Here is a 19,086-nt window from a genome sequence, read left to right on the forward strand (position 1 = left end):
GCCACAGGGCTGTGCTCCCCTGGAGGAGCCTGGCAGGGTGAGACCCTCACAGCCTCCCAGCACTGGCTGCTCCTTCCTGCCCTGTTTTTCCCTCAGAGCAATGTTCCCTTGGGCTGGCACTGGTATCTGGAGACCTCGCTCATGTGAGATGGCGTGGGTGACAAGCACGGCTTTGTTCGCCCTGTGCTGCAGTGTGGGACAACAGCCCTGCTCTCCCTGGCTGGTGTGCTGAGCCCCCCTGCCCCAGAGGTGCTCACAGTGCCCAGCAGCTCACAGGGGCTCTAGATATGGGGCTGCCCCACAGAGCCAGGACAAGGCAGCCTTGTGGTTGGAGTGTACATCTCTGCTTTAGATGCTCTGGATCCTTCCTTGCTTTGCTCCTCCGTGGCTCCTGCTCCCTTCCTCTGCTCCTTGCAAGCTGAAAGCCAGAGGATGGGCTGAGCCACAGCCTGAGAGTTTTTTGTCTCAAAATACTGTAAGCAGACTCAGCCTGAGCGCTTTCTACAATAAAATCAAAGTTAGCTCTTCACACCAAAACACCTCCTCAGAGCCCAGACTTGCTGCTCTTCTCCCAGGATGCTGATGACCAACCAGGTCACCCCATCACTTCCTCCATGGCCTCTCCTTGCCAGGAGCAGCCATGCAGAATAGTCACACTGCTGCCCAAGGACACTCATGTGCCTTATTGGCCCCAAGGAGCCTCACCTGGGACCCCCATCCACACAGCCCTGTGCCCTCATTTAAGCCCAGCCCTGGACTTACCCCTGCCCCTGTTGCACTCCTCTGCTCAGCCCCTGTGAGCTGCACCCCAGGAATGCCCATATACCAGGGAAGTGCAAGCAGCCTCAGGATTTTGCTTCGGGGTGTTTCAGCTGGACATGCTGCTGCAAACATCCCATGGAGCTGGGTCTGTGCTCCTCTGCCTCTCTGCTGCAGTCCAATTCACCTCCCTCTGTGTTCCCCAGGGGCAGCTGGGGTCAGTCATCGCTGCAGGTGCACGCACCCCTAACCCCCTACCCAGCCTTGTTACTGCTCCTCTCTGCCTGAATTTCCTCCAGAACCAGCTCCACAGTCTGAGATGTGGGTGCTGGTGTAAGGAGCAGGGACAGAGGAAAAGAGTTCCCCCTTCCACCTGCACAGGGAGCTTGGAAAAGCGAATTAAACTCCCTCAATAATGCCTCTGAGCCTATTAGCATTGCAGGCTGTGTGTATAATTTGGAAGGCGTTGTGGGAAAAATATTTCTGCATAGATTTCCCATTGTGCAGCCCGGAGCGGTGGTCAGCGGGGGGAGGGCCAGGGTGCTCCCAAAAGGGATTTAAGGGGAGAGCCTCAGGGGGGCATGCCTGGTGCTCCTTGTCCTCAGCAGCTCGCCACTGGAGCAAAGGATGGCTGGGGTGAGTAATTTGTTTGCAGGGGAAGGGAAAATCGCCGGTGCGAGGTGCCGTGGGCGGGACTGGGGCTGTGCAGAGGGTGGGTGCTGCTGGGGCAGCTCCTCCTCACCCCCAGGGCACAGCATTTGTCCTGGAGAATTGCAGCTCCCCGTTCCACCAGGAACACCTGCAGGTCTGGGTGCCGGGCAGGGCTGTCCCAGTCCCCTCCAGTTCTATGCCACAGCAGGGATCACATGTCCCCTGTGCCACAGGGATGTGCCACTGCACAGGGTTTCCAGCCATGGAAGTAGCAGATTATGGCATTTGGAGTGTGTGGCACAGCTTTTGCTTTGCTGTGGGGTAACCTGGAGGTCCTGGCAGCACCATGGGATGTGAAGGCAGGTTGTCCGGACCTGGAGCTCCTGGGAAAGGATGTGCAGGATGGGGGAAGGCAAACAAATCCCAGGCATGCCATACCAAGCACACCTTCCCCCAAGCACAGATGTCACACAATTTGGGGTTTCTGCCAGGCTGACATCCCCATTGGTGCCCCCAGCAAGCCAAAGCATTACTGCACAGGCTGATGGCCCAGGGGATCCAGTCTCCACCTGAGCTGTGCCATTGACCCACAATTACAGGTGCTGTGGGAGCATCTCCAACTGAGCAGCTGGGTCCTTCCTGGTGCACTTCAAGGCAATTTCCAGGAGCAGAGCATCTCCCATCCTTCCTTGCCTGGCATAGGTTCTGTATTTCAAATAGTTTCAGTGTCAGAGCTGGGATGATCCTGACTGTGTGTCCCTGCTGAGGAGGCTGCTGGAGGAACAGGACTTTCTGAGCTGGCAGGAGGTCAAACATGTGTCCTTGTCCCCTCTCAAAAATTTGACACAGCCAAACAAACCCCAGTCATGCATAGCTCCACTTGTCATTGGGGATGAGAGAGCAGCACAGCTGCTTGAGCCCCATCTTGCTCCAAAATGGGCTGTTTTACTGGCAGAGGCAGAGAGCAGGCAGCACCCAGCAAGTCCAGGAGCACTGTGGATGGTGGGAGCTGCAAACCCAGCACTCAGGCTGGGTCTGTGTCACATTACGGTGGTCAGTGCCCGTGGGGCAGCAGTGTCCTCACACTGCTGCTTTCCTCTCCTGCAGGTGCCGTGCTGGGGCCACCTACGCTCTGTTCCCAAGCTGCTTTCCCGCAGAAAGCGAGTCCCAGCCGGCTCGGAGGGCTCCAGCCTCCGCCGCTGCCTCTCCACCGTGGATCTGGCTGCCTTGGGAGTGGGCAGCACGCTGGGGGCTGGTGTCTACGTCCTGGCAGGGGAGGTGGCCAAGAGCAGCTCTGGCCCGAGCATCGTCCTGTCGTTCCTGATTGCAGCTGTGGTGTCTGCCCTGGCAGGGCTGTGCTACGCCGAGCTGGGGGCCCGCGTGCCCCTGGCTGGCTCTGCCTATCTCTACAGCTACGTGACAGTGGGCGAGCTCTGGGCTTTCCTGGCTGGGTGGAACCTGCTGCTCTCCTATGTCATCGGTATAAGGCCCTCTTGATCCCTCCCACCACCGTGCTGGTGGCTTTGCTGGGTGTCCTTTGAGACCTCGCAGGGCCACCAGAACACAGCCATCCCCTCTCCCCAGGTACTGCCAGCGTTGCCCGGGCCTGGAGCGCTACCTTTGACCAGCTCCTTGGCAAGAAGATGGGGAGGTTTTTGGGTGCTCACGCAGCCATGGGCTCTGTGGGGCTGGCAGAGCACCCAGATGCCTTTGCTGCTGGCCTGGTGGTCCTGCTGGCAGGTAGGATGCCTCCCCCTGTGCCACCCCCCATCAGGTAGGATGAGCTCCTCACCCCACCATGGGCTCTTCAGGATGGGGCTGACCCCTCTAATGGCTTTGCCATTTCCCTGGGCAAAGAATGGGGAATAGAAAGGGAATCTGGGGAAATCTGCAAGTTGTCCTGAATTGGCCACTGCCCCCCTTTTCCACCCTCCCCAGGAATGTCTACCCTGGTGTCATCCAGGGGCATCATCCAGTTTTTATTTTTTATTCTCCAGCACTTCTTTCCTTTGGAGTGAAGGAGTCCACCATGGTCAACAAAGCTTTCACAGCTCTCAACGTGCTCGTCCTGCTCTTTGTCACAGTGAGTGGCTTCATCAAAGGCCACATCAGCAACTGGAAGCTCAGGGAGGATGACCTGCCACAGGCAGCTGCCCAGGAGGCTGGGTATGAGGGGCTTCACTCTCTCTGTGCTGCCTTCAGAGTGGGGTGGGGAGTCAAACCCCCAGTGCTTTATCCCAGGAGACACCACTTTCTCCATTTCTCCCTGTTAGCAATGTGTCAAAGAGACAAAGTCCTAAGCCCTGCTGGGTTGATGCTGTGGGTTGAGCGGGTTGGATGGATTGTTCAGCTTGACCCCATCCTGGGACCCCATTGCCCTGACCCCCCTGCACTGCCTGACTCTTCTTCCTCCTCCCAGGAACCAATCCATGGCCAGCAACATGACCAGTGCCTTTGGGGTGGGAGGCTTCATGCCCTATGGTTTCACTGGGACCTTGGCTGGAGCCTCTGCCTGTTTCTATGCCTTTGTTGGATTTGACTGCATTGCTACCACAGGTAAGGGGGGTGGGGGTGCTGCTGGTGGGACCCTCCCTGGAGGCTGGGGGGGCTGTGGCAGTTGACTCCCCACAGTCCTGGGAACTGGTGTAAGGCTGGGAAATGGGCACATTCCCAGCTCTGTGCTGCAGCCACTCTCTCCTGCCCTTTCTGAGTCCATGTGGAATGTCTGGGCTAATCCTGAAGCAGAGACATTCTCTATCCCAATATCCCTGGGACCCAGAACTTCTAGTGGTCCTTGCTAGAAGGTCTCTGTGTCCTCTCTTGGGGGATATAGGATCTGCTCTCCAGCCTGAGCTGGGCTCATGCATGCCATGCATGTTAAATGAGCCTCTGTTCCTACAGCTGAGCTTGTCCTCCCCAGGGGAAGAAGTGAGGGACCCACAGAGATCCATCCCCATGGGCATCATTCTCTCCCTCCTCATCTGCTTCCTGGCCTACTTCGGGGTGTCTGCTGCCCTCACCCTGATGATGCCCTACTACCTCCTGGACACCACGAGCCCACTGCCAGTGGCTTTTGAGTACATTGGCTGGAGCAGTGCAAAGTACGCCGTGGCTGCGGGGTCACTGTGTGCCCTGACCACCAGGTGAGGGGCATCCTCTGATGGCATTTCTGTGCTTCAGAGCAGGTACTGGAGCTGAACACACCCAGGAGATATCCCCAACCCCTCCCTCCTGAATTCCTCCTTGCCTTTCCTGCTTGGCCAAAATCCCTTCCACACAAACCCTGGTGTTCCCACCCTGGCCCTTCCTGATCAGGGAGAGCAGCCAAACCCGTTGGCATGCCACTGAAGGAAGTGACTGGTGGCACCATGTCCACAAGAGTGGGCTGGCATGCACAGGTGGCTACAGACGTCTCTTTCCTGACACTGTGCCTCCTCTGATGGTGAGGAAGGTGATGGTCTTGAGAAGGTTATGGGCCATACAGATGAATGGGAGCTCCCTTGGAGAGGTAGAAGGCAGAATGGCACCTCCTGTATTCCTCCCCTCTTCTCCCCCATCTCCTCCCCTCTCTCATGCAGCCTCCTGGGCTCCATGTTCCCCATGCCAAGGATCCTGTATGCCATGGCTCGAGATGGGCTCCTCTTCCAGCCTCTGGCCAAAGTCAGTCGCCGTCAGTGCCCGGTGGTGGCAACTCTGGTGTCTGGGGCAGTGGCAGGTGGGTGAGTGCTTGGGTTCCCCTTAACTGTGAGCAGGCCTTGGTGGTGTCCTCTTTCCCTCTAGCTTGACTGCAGCTGTTTGAGCCATGTCTCTTCACCCAGAGACAGATCTCCTCATGGTGGGTGAGGACCATTTGGCCTTGATGGTGTCCCAGACTCTGCTTCAGCCTCTCTGCACTGCCAGGCAGGAGGTGATGGGGTGCTTTGTACTAGTGCCCAAAGCATCACCAGTTCTTCGAGGTTCTGTTGCAGTGGGTGTCAGGGGGACATGCGGAGCTCAGGAGTGTGACTGTGATGGGCACAGCAGCACTGCCAGCTCTGCTTGGAGGCTGAAAGGGCTTCTCTTCCCTACAGCTCTGCTGGCCCTTCTCTTCGACCTGAAAGCCCTGGTTGACACCATGTCCATTGGCACACTGCTGGCCTACTCGATGGTGGCTGGCTGTGTGCTGCTGCTCAGGTGAGACTGCTGGGGACAGGGGACAGGGCTCACCCAGCTTCTGATGTGGGCCATGCCTGGGACACAGCAGGTGCAGGTTTATGTGCATTGACATGCAGTTCTGCTCCTCAGGTATCGGCCTGAGCCCAGCCCTCGGGACACTCCTGTGGGGAAGGTCCCAGCTGTGCAGCTCTGGTGGAACCACCTGGTCCAGCCGCCCCCCCATCCCACCCCTCGCTCCTCTGCTGTGGTGGTCTGGGCTCTGACAGCTGCAGGTGTGTCTGGGAACCATGGATGGGCGCTAAGGGAGCTGGCCTGGGGGCACCCATGGGGGACATCCCTGCTCTAGACAGGGCTGGCCTGGTGGAAACCACCCAGCAGCAGATGCAGGGTCTGCCCGGCTCCTTCCTGCCCTCACCCCACTGCCACACAGCTGGCTGCCCCAGCGGGACCTCAGCAAACCTCCCACTCCCACTGCTTCCCAGACTGGAGAGAAAAGCTAAACCCACCATGAGAAGCCACCCAGCTGTGTCCCCCAGTTGTCATTTGTCCCACCATGGCAGCCTGGCAGAGGGATGGGCCCAGCCCAGGGAGGCTGCCCTGACACTGTTGTCCCTCTGCAGCCACCCTGGCCTGTGCCCTGAGCTGGGTGAGCACTGCTGGGCTGCCCTGCCTGCAGGCTGGGGGTGCCTGGTGCATCACAGCTCTGGCCCTGCCTCTCCTGGGGATCCTGGCAGCAGCTCTTCTCATCTGGAGGCAGCCTCAGAGCCAGGACAAAGCATCCTTCATGGTGAGCACCCAGCCCAGCCCTCGGGATGTACCCAGGAAGAAGGACCTGGGGCACAGAGAGCAGGCAAGTGCTGCAGGCCTGTGGGGAAAGGGTGCCATTTGGGGGTGTTCCCTCAGCTGTAGGTCAGGCACATCTTTGCTGCATCCACATTAATAAGGTACTGCTGGAGGCAGCATGTAGCTCTTGGGGTTTTCCATAGGGACCATGAGGGTTCTTCCCTCCTCAAACTGAAGGCTGAAGGGGCATCTCCCAGCTGAGCCCAGTGCCTGCTGAGGAACCTGAGCTGTTCTTCAGAAAAAGATACCTGGCCTTAACACCTTGGCTTACTTTTCCGAGTGCTTTGCTGCCTCTCACCTCAAATCCTGCAGTACCTCCTGCCCCAGTGCAGGACCTGTCAACCAAAATACTCTCCACAAGCATCCCTCTCCAGCACAGGCTGCAGTCCCAGCTTGGATCTCTGAGCCTCACAGCCAGGCTGGGCTTCCCCTTGCTTTTGAACAATTTGCCAAAGCAACAAAGAGCTGAATTTAGCTGTGGAATTTACCCTTGTGCTTGCTGCAGGTTCCCTGCCTGCCCTTCCTGCCTCTGCTCAGCATCTCCATCAACGCTGTGCTGCTGGCCCGGCTCAGCGCGGCCGCCTGGCTGCGGTTCCTGCTCTGGATGGCTGGGGGTAAGCACGGCCACTCACGGGGCCCCAGAGCTGGCACTCCACTCTGGGTGGAGTTCTGGTGGTTTGAGAGCCCGTGGCACTAATGATGCTGTGAGCAGTGGTGGGGAGGGAGGAGATGCTGACCTTTGATGTCCAGCAGTGGTGGGAGCACCGTGTCCTCTGATATGTGGCCCAAAGGAAGGGGCCAGCATTGGTGGATGGGAGGGGAAGGAAGAGAAACAGTCCATACACACCCTATTCTGCCCTTTCCCAGGTTTCCTCATTTACTTTGGCTATGGGATCTGGCACAGCACTGAGAGCCACTGGCCTGAAGGGACAGGTCCCCAGGGGGGAAGCAGAGCCAGGGAGGTGGCCCTGGAGCCCCGTGGGACTGCCCTGTGCCCATCTGCTCCAGGGCAATAAAAGGGGATGGCTAGTTCCTGGGTGCCTGGCTCCCTCCATCCTGTGCCCAGGGGGCAAGGAAGCCCCTTGGGCTGTGGGTCCTGTCCCACAGAAGTGGCCAGCCCTGCCAGAGCTGCAGGAGCTGCTGCCTAGAATCTGGTGAACCTTCCTGAGCAACCCAAATCCTCACACTGAACCCCTGCAGACAGAGTTCTGTTTGGAGAGGATAAAGCACACAAGTGTTTTTGCTGCTCTTACTGGGCTGTGTTTTTGGTTTTCCTTTGAAACCTTTCCCTGCAGTCTCCCACAGGCCCCCTGCCCTTGCCCACCCTGCTCCTTCAGCTGCTCACAATGAGGTGGAGGCTTCTTGTGCTGCCCTGATCGTCATTTTCACCTGGGCACCCTGCCTGAGCTGACCTATCATCCCCCCCATGACTGCCAAGGTACTGCCTGGTCCAGGCTTTCCCCCCTTCATAGTGGCCAAGTCCTTTTCTGCACTCATTTATTCCTCCTCCTCAGTTCCCAGTGTCCCCTTTCCCAGAGTCGGGCACATTCTTCCAAGTCCCACGCAGGATCTGCCTTTGGGGCTTTGGGACATGGTACCAGATGTCCAGAGAAGGATCCCAGAACCCACCAGCCTCAAATCCCTTTGTCCAGAAATCCTGATCCCTTCAGCCATAACCAGGCAGGATTTGCTGGGCTCTCCCCTGCTTTGGTGCTTCAGCATCTGCGGTAGGCACAATGATGTGTGGAGCAGGGGGTGCCCTGCCAGGACATGGTTCTGACACAACAGACTCCCCATTTCCCCCTCTAGCCACCCCATAGAAGTTTGTGGGTCAGAGCTGGACCCCACATCCATGTTGCCTTCCTGGCTGCCCATTCAGCTGCTGCATTTCTGATTAGGGTCAGCACAAAGGATGGAAGTGGCTGATGCAGTGGCCCTGATGCTGGGAGGGTCCGGGTCTGCCCTGAGCTGGGAGCCCATTGAAATGAAGGAAAAGAGGGAAGGAGCAGGAAAATGGGGATTAGCCTTAAGGGCCTCATCTGGAGTTTCCTTGTTGAGTCTTTGTGGTACCAGCTCCCTCCCTTCCCCTTCTTCCCACTGTATGGGGTGTGGAGCGCACAGCCCCACTCTGGGACACTCGTGCACCAGTCCCCCAAACATGGGATTCCTGAGGCTGCTGCTTCTTACCGATCTGTAATTGTTACAGCCAGCAGCACCTTGGCTGGTGCACACACACCCACACACACACACACACATGTACAGCTCTGGCTAAACAGCCCTGGGGAGGGGACAGGACTGTGACAGCCCCAGAGCAGTGACTCCCACCACACTCATGCACCCAGGGGAAAGTGCTTGTGTGCATCCAGCCCTGACCCACAGCCATGCTGGCAGCATCTTCCCTGATGGGGATGCCCTGCCTCGAGCAGAGGGATGTGACCTGCCAAAGCCTGGTACCCCCTGGAAGGATGCTCTGCTTCCTGATGTACAGCTCCAGCATCTATCCAGCTTTTGGGGGAGAAGATGGGACTGGTGGTGTTGCTGATGGGCAGCAGGGACAAGTAGGGCTTGGGATCTTTGTGGCAGTGAGCTGGGACATGCCTGAGCTGCAGGAGCTGTACCTGGGAGACATTTGCTGAAGGTGGAAGGCGTGATGGGAATAAGTGGGCATGGGTGGGAGCCCTGCCTGATGAGGTTAACACCATATCCCCAGTGCCCTCCTCATCCTCCTGGTGCTTGTCCTAGTGGCCTCCTCATCATCCTCATGCCCTGGGGCAGCACTGGTGTTGTTTATATTCAGAGCCAAATGCTGGATCCGATCCAGCCTGATGCAAGTCTGTGTGTCCTGGCTGACCTCTTTCACCCCCAGTCACCCCCTCACCAGAGGAAGGGGTGCAGGGACTGCGTGGGTGGGAGGCCAGGGTCCCTCTGCAGCCCCACACGGGCTGCGGAAATGCAGGCATAAGTGTCCCGTGAAATGCTCCATCACTCCGGTCCATGAGCGCCCCGAGGGCTCGGCCAGCCCGGAGCCCTGCCCCGACTGGGGGGCACTGGTGGGAGCAGCCCTGGGCTCACAGGGCAGCCCCGGCAGCGCTCGGTGCCGTCGATGCTACGTGGCGATGAGGGGCACCTCGCCGGTCGCCATGGGGAAGGGGGTGCCGTCCCCGGCGTTGAGCACACGGTACAGCAGCTCCTCCTTCTCCCGGCGAGCCTGATCCAGCCGCTGCTCCTCCTTCTCCAGCGCCCCGCGGGCAGCCTGGAGCTCCTCGGACAGCTGCCTGCGGGCAGAGGGCACGGGCTGCCGGAGCCGCCGGGCACAGCGCCCCGAGCCCCTCTGCTCCCCGCAAAGCACCCGGAGGCACCGCAGGCTGCGATGTGCTCCCGCACTGCCAGCTGTCCCCCCCGCCGCCGATGTCGCCTGTGCCCCGGGTGGGTGGGACTTACCTCGCCATGACCAAGTGGTTCTGGGTGCGAACTTGCAGGTCCTCGTTCTCCTGCTGGAGAGTTTTCACCTTCTCCTCCAGCAGAAGGTTCCTCTCTTCCTGGAAGGGGGCAAGAGGGTGAGGAGCACTTCTGAGCATTTTGGGTGAAATGCTGGCCTGGTGGCATTGCTCCCCCATCCCCTCCCCATGCCAAGAGAGGAAATAGGCTCCATCCACCTTTGCTCCAGCTGCAGTTTCTGGGCAGAATTAAGGTGGGTAGAGGAGCTGAAAAGAGGAAAGCCCATGTGTGACCCCCCCCTTTCAACCCACCACAGTCTCCAGGTGCAGCAGCTTCTTGTCCAGGCCGTGGATGTGCTCGTTCTTCATCTCAATGACGAAGTGCAGGCTCTCCAGCTCCTGCTCCCAGAAAGGGCTGGGGCTCCCGTGCTCCTGCAGGGCCATCACTTGTGTCCAAGGGATCTCAACACCTCCCCAGGACAGGCTTTGCTCCCCACTTCAGGTGTCCTGTGCTCCCCTCTGGTTCCAGCCCCACCAGGGTCCATCAGAGAGGCCCCTTGGCTTTGGGTCAGCACCCCACAGCAGGTCCCCTCCCTGACACCCCTCCCTGCACCTGGATGTGCTTCTTGTAGTCTGTTCTCAAGAGTGACTCCTCCACCCGCTTCATCCTCTCCTGGAAGGATTTCAGCTGGGAATTCAGTGCCTGAATTTTCTCCTAGGAGAACCAGGGAAAAAGCAGAATGAGAGGTATCTGGGATTTCTTTCTGAGCCAGGGGACTGCTGTGCTGTGGTACCCAAATTACACCATGGCTGGAGGAGCTGGTGCAGTCCCCAAGCACCCTAGGGACTGAGGTGGCCACTGAAGAACATGGGGCACCATGGCAGAACCAGCAGATGGTCCTCATGCCCTCCACAAGCCCCCCCTCCCCAGGGATTTCTCTTTTGATACCTGTAAGGCTGCCTCAGACCTGTGGTGGGACTCTGTCAGCAGCAGCTTCTCCTGCTCATGTGCTCCCTGCAGCTCTGTGGGGGAACACAAGCTGAGTGCCACCAGTGTGGGGACATTGGGGCAGCAGGCCCCACCTGAGCTCTCCCCACAGAGGTGGAGAGCAGGGACAGTGTCCCCATGAGCCCACAGGCAGCCAAAGGGACACTGGCAGTAGTGGGGAGAGGGGAGGGGAGCTGCAGGGAGCCCCACTGCCCTGGCACTCACCTTGCAGGGTTTCTGTGTGCTCTCTCCTCAGGGCATCAAGCTGTTCCTTCAGCTCCAGCTCTTTTCCCTTTTCCACCTGGGAAGCAGTAGGATGAGAAATCTCAGTGTAAAGGGATGCAGAGCTTCACCGCTTTGGGCTTCCTCACCCTTTCTTAGACCTGTCCTTCTCCCAAAAATGGGAGAGCCCAGCACATGCCAGGGAAGACCAGGCTGGTGACATGCTCCATGCCCAGCTGCTTCCTCCAGCAGCATCAGCCCTTCCAGCTCACCTGGATTTCAACGTCCTGGGAGATGCTGGCAGTGCCTGCCCGGCCGGCATCCCGCAGCCGCTGCTCCTCCTCCTCCTCCTCCTGGCCTTGGAGGAATCTCGCACTGTCCACCCACTCCTCTGGCCGTGCTGCCTTCTCCCCGTGCTCAGGAAGCAGGCAGGCATTGGCTGCAAGACAAACGGCTGAAGCAGCACCGGCTGCCTCCCCCTGGCTGGGCTGCCTGCACATCCTGGGCAGCTGAACCTGCCAGTGCCATGGGCTGGGTTCAGCACTGCCCTCTTCCCACCGGAGAAACACCTCCCTCGGTCTCACTGGCCCAAATTAGCATGAATTGAGGTGGTGCTGGCAGGCTCAGAGAGGACACAGAGCTTGTCAGGTCTCCTGTTCCGGGGATGCCATTGTCTCCGGGGTGCCCTGTTTGCCCTCCTGCACCAGCATGCACCTACAGCATCCCCATCCTCCCTGGTGCCACGCTGGGGCCTGTCCAGTGCTTCCTTAATATCACTCTGGGAAAGTAAAGCAGGGGGAAAACACATTTTTTCTCACCATTCTGTGTCTTCAAGGCCGAGAGCTCCTGGGAAGCTGATCCCCTCTGCTGCTGGGCTTTTAGCTGTCTCTGGCAGAGAGAGAAGGGGCTGGAGCAGGGGGGAACAGAATGGGGCAGGTGGCTGCAGGCAGAGAACACCCTGCACTGAGCCTGCATCAGCTCTGCTAAAACACAGATCCTCGGGGAGCAGAGGTCCCTCCCCCACCCCCTGCCTTCTCCCAGCACTGGGCACCCATGGGTGTGCATGTACCGCTCATCAGGCAGCCTCAAGCTCATGCCACTTCCCTGCATCCCAGACAGTTTACCATGTGACATTCAGCTGGAAAACCTGGGGGATGCCACCCCCACCGACATGGTGCTGGTGCAAAATGGGCTCCAGCAGCAAAACTTTTGGTGGGGGAGAGCAGGCAGCACTTGGCAGGGCTCCAGCTTCGGCACTCCCTTGCCACCCTCCTCCTGTCCTGGGATGCTCAGCTCAGTCTGGTCCCTGGCACCTTGCAGCCCCCCAAACACATGCCTCTGCCAGGGCCTTACACAGATGGGCTTTGACACAGCTGGAGCAGGAGTGAGAAAAGAAAAATAACCATAAATCAGAGGCGATACAGCCCCTGTGCAGGGCTGGCAGCAGGCGAGAGCAGGCGGCCAAGCAATGACCTCAGGAGCGCAGGAATGTGCTGCACAGCCCCGCACTCCCGCACGCTCCCGCTGCTGCCACGGGGCTGAGATAACCCAGAGCCGGGAGCTGCCTCCAGCAACACAGCTCCGTGGGATGCCTTCCAGCCCTGCATGGGTTTAATTTAGTCACTTGGAGGGGAGAAGAGGAAAAAAAACCCATAGGGATTGGATATATTTTTATCAGTTGCTGAAAGATAGAAGCAAAGCTCGCAGGCTCTCACGGCTCAACCTCGCAGGCACAGGGCAAATCTGGTCCCTGATGCCCATCACTGAGATGTGCTTCTGGATATTGCACAGGTGCACGAGGGGTGAGGAAATTCACCTGAAGACACGGTGCTGCTCTCCAGCCCCCGGCAGAGCTGTCCCTAAAAATCCCGATCCCTAAGGGGAGCAGCCCGGCTGCCTGCGGGACCCGCTGTGCCGGCTGCTCCCCGGCTCGGCCCCGCGCACAGCGGCCAAATACAACCCGGATTAGGGAGCCTGGCTTGGGAAAAAGCAAGGGAAAGCAAACAGACGTCCCTGTCTCCGCCTCCCCTGCAGCCCCCCTTCTGGAGCTGGAGGGAGGCGCAGTTCCAGAGAGCAGGAGAGCTCCAAGGCTCTGGGAAGCCACGGCTTTATCTTCCCTTCTATGGCATGAGCAGCCGCGGCGTTGAACGTGGCCCAGGCGAGGGGGCGAGGAGGCACCCGGCAGTCCGAGTTCACAGGGCTTGTTCTCCTTGCCCATGCAGCTCATCCTGAAAGCGTGGGGTGCCCTGGGATGCTGCTGGATCCTGGCACACCTGACTGCAAAGTGTCCCCAGGAATCCCCGCCTGTCCCCTGACACACCTCCCTGGCATTTAACGTACCCGTGTCCTGTGATGGGTTTTGAAGTCGGGGGATAGGGGGCAAGGGGAGAGAGGAATGAGTCAGTCAAGGCTCTACAGTCCTGAGGGTATCACAGGAGTCCCAAAAGGCTCCTCCCCTAGCCCCACACCCCATATCCCCCCCTTTTTTCACTGCAACAAAGCAAAGGCTGTGTAGGAGGACCCTCCTGATACAGGGGGGTGACACACACCTCGAGGGTTTTGGATGACCTCAGCAGAGCTGAGAGCAGAATGCTGTTACCACCTCCAGGAGGGACCCCAAACCCCCAAACCAAACCAAACCAAACCAAACCAAACCAAACCAAACCACCTCTGCTGCATTTGTGCTGCTCATTGGCATAAGTGATGCCTAAGGGCAGAGAGCCCAGGGCTGGTCACCTCCATAGCACAGGCAATGTCCCCAGCACAGACCCAGGGAATCTTCACTTCTCCTCCACACCCCAAATCCAGCAGGATGGGACCTCAGAGCCCCTCAGCTTCTAAAGGAAGATGATTTGAGACACCAGCACTGAACTCAGAAATAGGTGAAGCGAGCAACAGGTTCACCAGCATCAAGAGACAAATCTAAATACTTGCCCTGAGGCTATGAGTGAGGCACCTTCCTACCTCTAGGAGCAATTAAAATAGCGTCTAGAGCTAATTTTAGTCATAAGCACTCAATTGTCCTTTGGAATAAAAGCTCCATCTCTGGGATGAATAGCAAAAATTGGCTGAAAGCTCTGAAATATGGAGGGACTTTCCATGTCACTTCCAGAGAAGCTTTGTGGCACCCGAACTTCTGGTATTGCCCAGCGCATTTTGGAGAGCTGGAAAATCATCCTGGAATCCACAGTGTGTGCAAGGAGCAGGTTGGGAATTGCTCCAGCTGGAACAGCTTTGGCCAGGGGAAGAAGCAGTCTGATACATCCTGCAGGTGGGGGCCATCCACAGCGTAGCTTATCCTGTAAGGTCTTGGAAACCTCTGCCAAAAATACCTTCCAGCTATGAAAAACCAAAAGTATCTACATTCTTAGAACTAAATATTTCTAACAGTCTGGAGCAGGACTGTTTATGGATGGATTAATAGGGATTTCCAGCAGGACTTGAGTCATCTCCAAGGGTTGTGGGGTGGGGAGCACCAGTGCAGAGGAGCTGGCACAGTGTGGGCAGCCGAGGTGGCTGCAGCCTCTGCTTCAGCTCTTAGCGTGAGGTGGGGTTTTGGACTGTATTTTTCTTCCTCTTTTCCTGTTTTACAAGTACATTTAGCAATTCAACCATGCAACCTAGCAAAGGAAATCACAAAGAGGCAGGAAATGAGTATTTAAATCCTGACTCTGCTCCTGGGGAGGAGGTTTTGCTTTGTGGCTGTACAGAAGGGGGCCAGGATTTGGTCCATGATTGTAACACCTCCCAGGACCTGCCACAGATGCTCAGTGCTGCCACAGCAATGCTGGCACAGGTCCGTGGGACCTGTCTTTAACCCTGCTGCTGTGTTTCCTCCAGTGATGGTGATGGTTGTGTTAGGAGGTGATTATCACCTCTCCTATAGTCAGATCTGTGCCGCAGACCATAGGCAAACACTTCTCACTGTTGACAGCCCCGAGTTTTGCATTCTGACCCTTCCCTGACTCCTGGTGCTATGTACAGTTCCTGGCACTTCAAAATAAATTCACTCCAGCCCTGGAAGGTGGCCAAGCCTCAGCCCTGACTTTTAGGAAGGCAACTTGGCCTCTCTCACGCCAGGAGCGTGACCAAAGCACGAGCGGTGACCGTGAGTGGCCAAGCACGGGTGGATGGAGCTGAAGGGGAAGGAAACTCCAGGGGCAGTGCCCACAGCTCAGGGCTGGGATCTCTCTGTGCCTCCCTTATCGTCCTGCTGCCTGCAGACTGGTGCCAGGGAAGGATGAGGCTACCAAGGCACCTCCCCCAGGGCACACAGTGGCTGCTGGTATGTCGTCCACCCACCAGACCCAGCCCAGCACCAGCTCCTCAAGGTCACCTCAAAACTGGGACTGGCTTCAAAAGCCTCTGCAGCCCCCAGCCCCATTAGAGTCCCCAGCCCCATGACCTGCACATGGCTTCTGGCTGGGCTTGTCCCTGGGATTTGAAGTCTCCCCTAATCCCAAGCAACCTCAAGGGACCAATTCTGCAAGTCCACCCATCAGCAGTGGAGGTGAAGGTCTCCCATCCTGCCTTTTGGCACTCTGGACATGAGAACATGGGCAGGAGTGGCCCCATGCCTGCCCTTATGCCTTTTAGCCATAACGGGGATTTTAGGTGCTCCTTTCAGAATGACTTTCAGTCACAGCAGCAGGGCTGTTTATGGGTAATGACTGTTGGTGACACAGCGCTGAGCAGAGGAGCTCGAAAGCGGGTAAGTGCAGGAAGGGAGACGTCTGTAGGCAAATGACAAATTTCCGTGTTTCGGTAAATGTGGGGCTCTCAGCACCTGGGGCCTTGGGGCTGTTGTTTCTCCCTGTGCTATGCCTGTTCTTGAGAGCTCTCAGAGTCACAAAGCAGCTCAGAAATATCTGATCTTATGACATAAGTGGGATTTTTTCCATGATGTGGAGAAGCGACCAAGCCTGCAAGTGCTGTAAATAAAGGCACTTGTTGGCTGCAGAGCTGTGTGAGCCCCATGCCTGCTCCCCCTGCACATCCTGTAGTGGGTTCTGTGGTCCCAGGTGGGGACTCTCACAGCTGGATCTGCAAAGGGCCATCTATGCCAGGGGCACAGCAGCACCACGAGGTGTTTCTTCCTTCCCTCCTTCCCCTGCCACCCTCCAGCGATCACAACACCAACAGCAGTAAGCACAGCACATCTGACAGCAAAAACATCTCCCGAGGTCAGTGGTGAGGCCCAGGGCAGCATGAGCACATCAAGTAATAACAATAATAATGATAATAACAATCAGCAGATAATTTCAGACCTTGCTGAAGAGCTCTTCAGTACAGAGCAATGTGCTGAGATCTGAGGGGACTCGGAGTGTTCCTCTACAGGAGTAATGCCTTCAGCACAAGGGGACACAGACTTTGGGACAAGGGAGGATGCTGTGGGAAGCTGGCAGAGGTCTAGCTGGGGGAACTCATCCCTGTCATCTGTGGGACCAGCATTTCCAACAGGCATCATCATCCCAGATGCTGCACCCCCTTAACTATAGAATTCCTGTGATGAGCCTGGAGGGGTGCAGGAGACTGCAGGAGGATGCAGGAGGGCGGGTGGCTGCCAGTTTCATTGTCCCCGCTGCCACCTCCCCCACCACAATGCCGGTGGGGTCCCACGCAGCCGGGGACAGCCACACCACCCGGCACCACCGCTCCCGGGACAGGGAAGAACCCACGCCGGGTTCTTCACGGCCCCCAACACCCCTCGTTCCCAGCAGTGCAAGCAGGACTCCCCGCAAACATCAGCCCCACGCGAACCCCAACTCCATCGAACCGCGGCAACTTGTGCACTCGCTCCCACGAGAGCCCGACCCCACGGAGCCCCGACCCCACGCGAACCCCGACTCCGAGCGAAGCCCAGCCCAAGCCCAGCCCGGCCCAGCCCCAAAGCCCCCGCAGCCGCTACCTCGGCACCGACGGGGCAGCAGCGCAGGGCGCTGCCGGTGCAGCCCATGGAGCCCCGGCGGGACCCGCTCAGCCGCGGGGCGCGGGGCGCGGCATCCCGCGGCGAGCGGCACCGCTCAGGGACGGGACAGGACGGGATGAGCCGCCCCAGCTGGCAGGCAGAAAAAAAAATAATTAAAAAAAAAAAGTAATAAAAACGTCCGGCAGCTGCTGACAGGCAGCGCCGGGAGAGGGTGCTCTGCACCCCCGAGCCGCGGGCAGGGCCCCCGGCCGCAGCCTGCCCGCCCCCGGGGCTGGCCCTGGGCCCCCTCCACCCCGGGGTGTCCCCGCCCTGGGCCGGGGTGCTTCGGGAATGCTCTGTCCCACGGGCCCCCTGCACTGAGGATGCTCTGTTGTGGGTGTGGGGTAAGGAGAGCAGCGCCCCTGCTTTGGAGGTGTCCTCTCCTGGGTGAGGAGAAACAGGAACAGGAGCCCTGCACCAGGGCTAGGGCAGGAGCAGGACCAGCTGCTCAGGGGGCTTCGTCTGCTGAACCCACCCCAGCCCCCTTAGGAGCAGGGATGAGAGTGAGAAAGCAGAATCCATCTGGCTTTTGCCATTACCCCATCAAGTTTCAGCTTGTGTGGGGGAACTTGTGGAGAAGTGGTGGGTTTGGGGTGTTACTCCTGGCAAGAGCTCTGCTCTGGGGGTCGTTGTGCTGGCTGGAGAGGGCTTTTGATGTGTTCCATACTGCCTGAGGGACTGCATCCTGTCAACTGTTCTCCTGAGCATCCCAAACACCCCAAATGCTGGGCCTGGAGCCAGTGTGCCCTTTTCCAGGAGGAAATCCTACACTTTGGAAGTGGGTCCTGAACACGTAGGGAAACACAGATTTGAAAACGTCCCATCTAAAAAATAAAGTGAGGAAAGGCAGGTTCTTCAATTTTTTTCATTTTGATGATTGTTTAAAATGCCTTTTTATAATTATATTTTTATACATTCCTGAATGACCACACATTTTGACCTGAAAACGCATTGGTGCTACCCCAAACTGCTGAAATAGGAGTGTTTGAACCTGGTCACGAGGCTGTGCCTGTATGGAAACATTGCAAGTTTTTTGTCAACAAGTTTCTATTCTGACATTTTCCAAATATCCCCTGGGAGAAGTCCAAGCAGCCTGCGGCTCTGGGGATGCCAACACCTTGGCATTTCGCCTGGGCAGCGAGGGAGTGGAGGTGCCTGGTCGTCCTGTCACGTTCGACTTGGAGGTGTTTTTCTTGCCCTGGTAACCCTGGCACAGGGGAAATTGTGAAACACCACTTGGATGGGAGGGTGGGGAAGGCGAGGGGCAGGCCCATGCTGCCCCAAGTCTCCCGGGGACTGGTGGGACCAGTTGCCTGCGTCCTCTTGGGTGGGTGCTGCTTAACCTGAGTGAAATTTTGTGAGTCACAGAAGCTTCTGGCATCTGCTCCCACTGCTCAGAAACCACCGAGAGCGTCTCAGTTCTTATCTCTCCCAGCACTTCTGAGTGGGGCAAGTCTCCTTCCCTGCATGAGAGTACTTATTTGGGCTGAGTAGATCGTTTGTGGGATAAAAGCGCAAGGTGCTGGTCTCCACCTCTCCAGGGTTAATGGAAAATCCCGGTCCAGACTTCAGAGACTGAAGGCCTACAGGGGCAACCACAAAGCACATGCAGATTTCCAGGCTGAATTTGCATGGCTGGGGCCCTGGCTGCAAAGAGGAGCAACTGTGTGGGCAGCTGATGAGGAGTCTGTCCAGCTGCCATCACGTCTTGCTGGTGCACAAAGGTCCAGTAGTTGCACATGTGCTTGTGGAAATTTCAGCTTTTAACTGTGAAGTGCTAAGGGGGTGCTTGGGGGCACCCCGGTGCCACAAAGAGGGGCTCCAGGTAGGATTTCTCTTGACAATGATGGAGAAAAAAGTTTGGTCACATCAGGCTAAGGCATTGAGCCAGCAGGGCAGAGCAGGGGCTTGGGGATGGGCCTGTGCAGCAAGGCCAGCTCCAGCACCCCCATCCCCAGCCCCTGCTGCAGGTTCTGTGTGACAGCCCTGTGCTTCTAGAGATCGCTGCCTTTTGGAGACACGGCTGCCCAGACCATGTTACATCCTTCCTTCAGCCTGTGGGT

At 57.8% G+C, this 19,086-nt stretch overlaps 2 protein-coding genes across 2 annotated transcripts; one reads left to right on the top strand and one right to left on the bottom strand.

The window, feature by feature from the left end:
- Positions 1-1,359: 1,359 nt before the first annotated feature.
- On the top strand, positions 1,360-7,750 carry LOC121361482 (cationic amino acid transporter 2-like). Its single transcript, XM_041482227.1, has 12 exons — positions 1,360-1,395; positions 2,518-2,890; positions 2,995-3,150; positions 3,408-3,576; positions 3,830-3,966; positions 4,331-4,553; positions 4,989-5,125; positions 5,481-5,583; positions 5,695-5,837; positions 6,186-6,352; positions 6,914-7,022; positions 7,276-7,750. The coding sequence occupies exons 1-12, from the start codon at positions 1,387-1,389 to the stop codon at positions 7,422-7,424; spliced, it is 1,875 nt and encodes a 624-aa protein (XP_041338161.1). The 5' UTR covers positions 1,360-1,386; the 3' UTR covers positions 7,425-7,750.
- A 141-nt stretch (positions 7,751-7,891) lies between these two features.
- Positions 7,892-17,243, bottom strand: CCDC69 (coiled-coil domain containing 69). The gene is made up of 9 exons (XM_041482226.1): positions 16,964-17,243; positions 11,874-11,943; positions 11,328-11,494; positions 11,059-11,134; positions 10,795-10,868; positions 10,459-10,560; positions 10,158-10,277; positions 9,850-9,947; positions 7,892-9,683 (listed from the first exon to the last, which is right to left on the bottom strand). The coding sequence occupies exons 1-9, from the start codon at positions 17,009-17,011 to the stop codon at positions 9,515-9,517; spliced, it is 924 nt and encodes a 307-aa protein (XP_041338160.1). The 5' UTR covers positions 17,012-17,243; the 3' UTR covers positions 7,892-9,514.
- Between the last annotated feature and the right edge of the window lie 1,843 nt (positions 17,244-19,086).

Source organism: Pyrgilauda ruficollis, unplaced genomic scaffold (genome assembly GCF_017590135.1).
Source record: "Pyrgilauda ruficollis isolate IOZ18807 unplaced genomic scaffold, ASM1759013v1 scaffold57, whole genome shotgun sequence".
Classification (NCBI taxonomy): domain Eukaryota; kingdom Metazoa; phylum Chordata; class Aves; order Passeriformes; family Passeridae; genus Pyrgilauda; species Pyrgilauda ruficollis.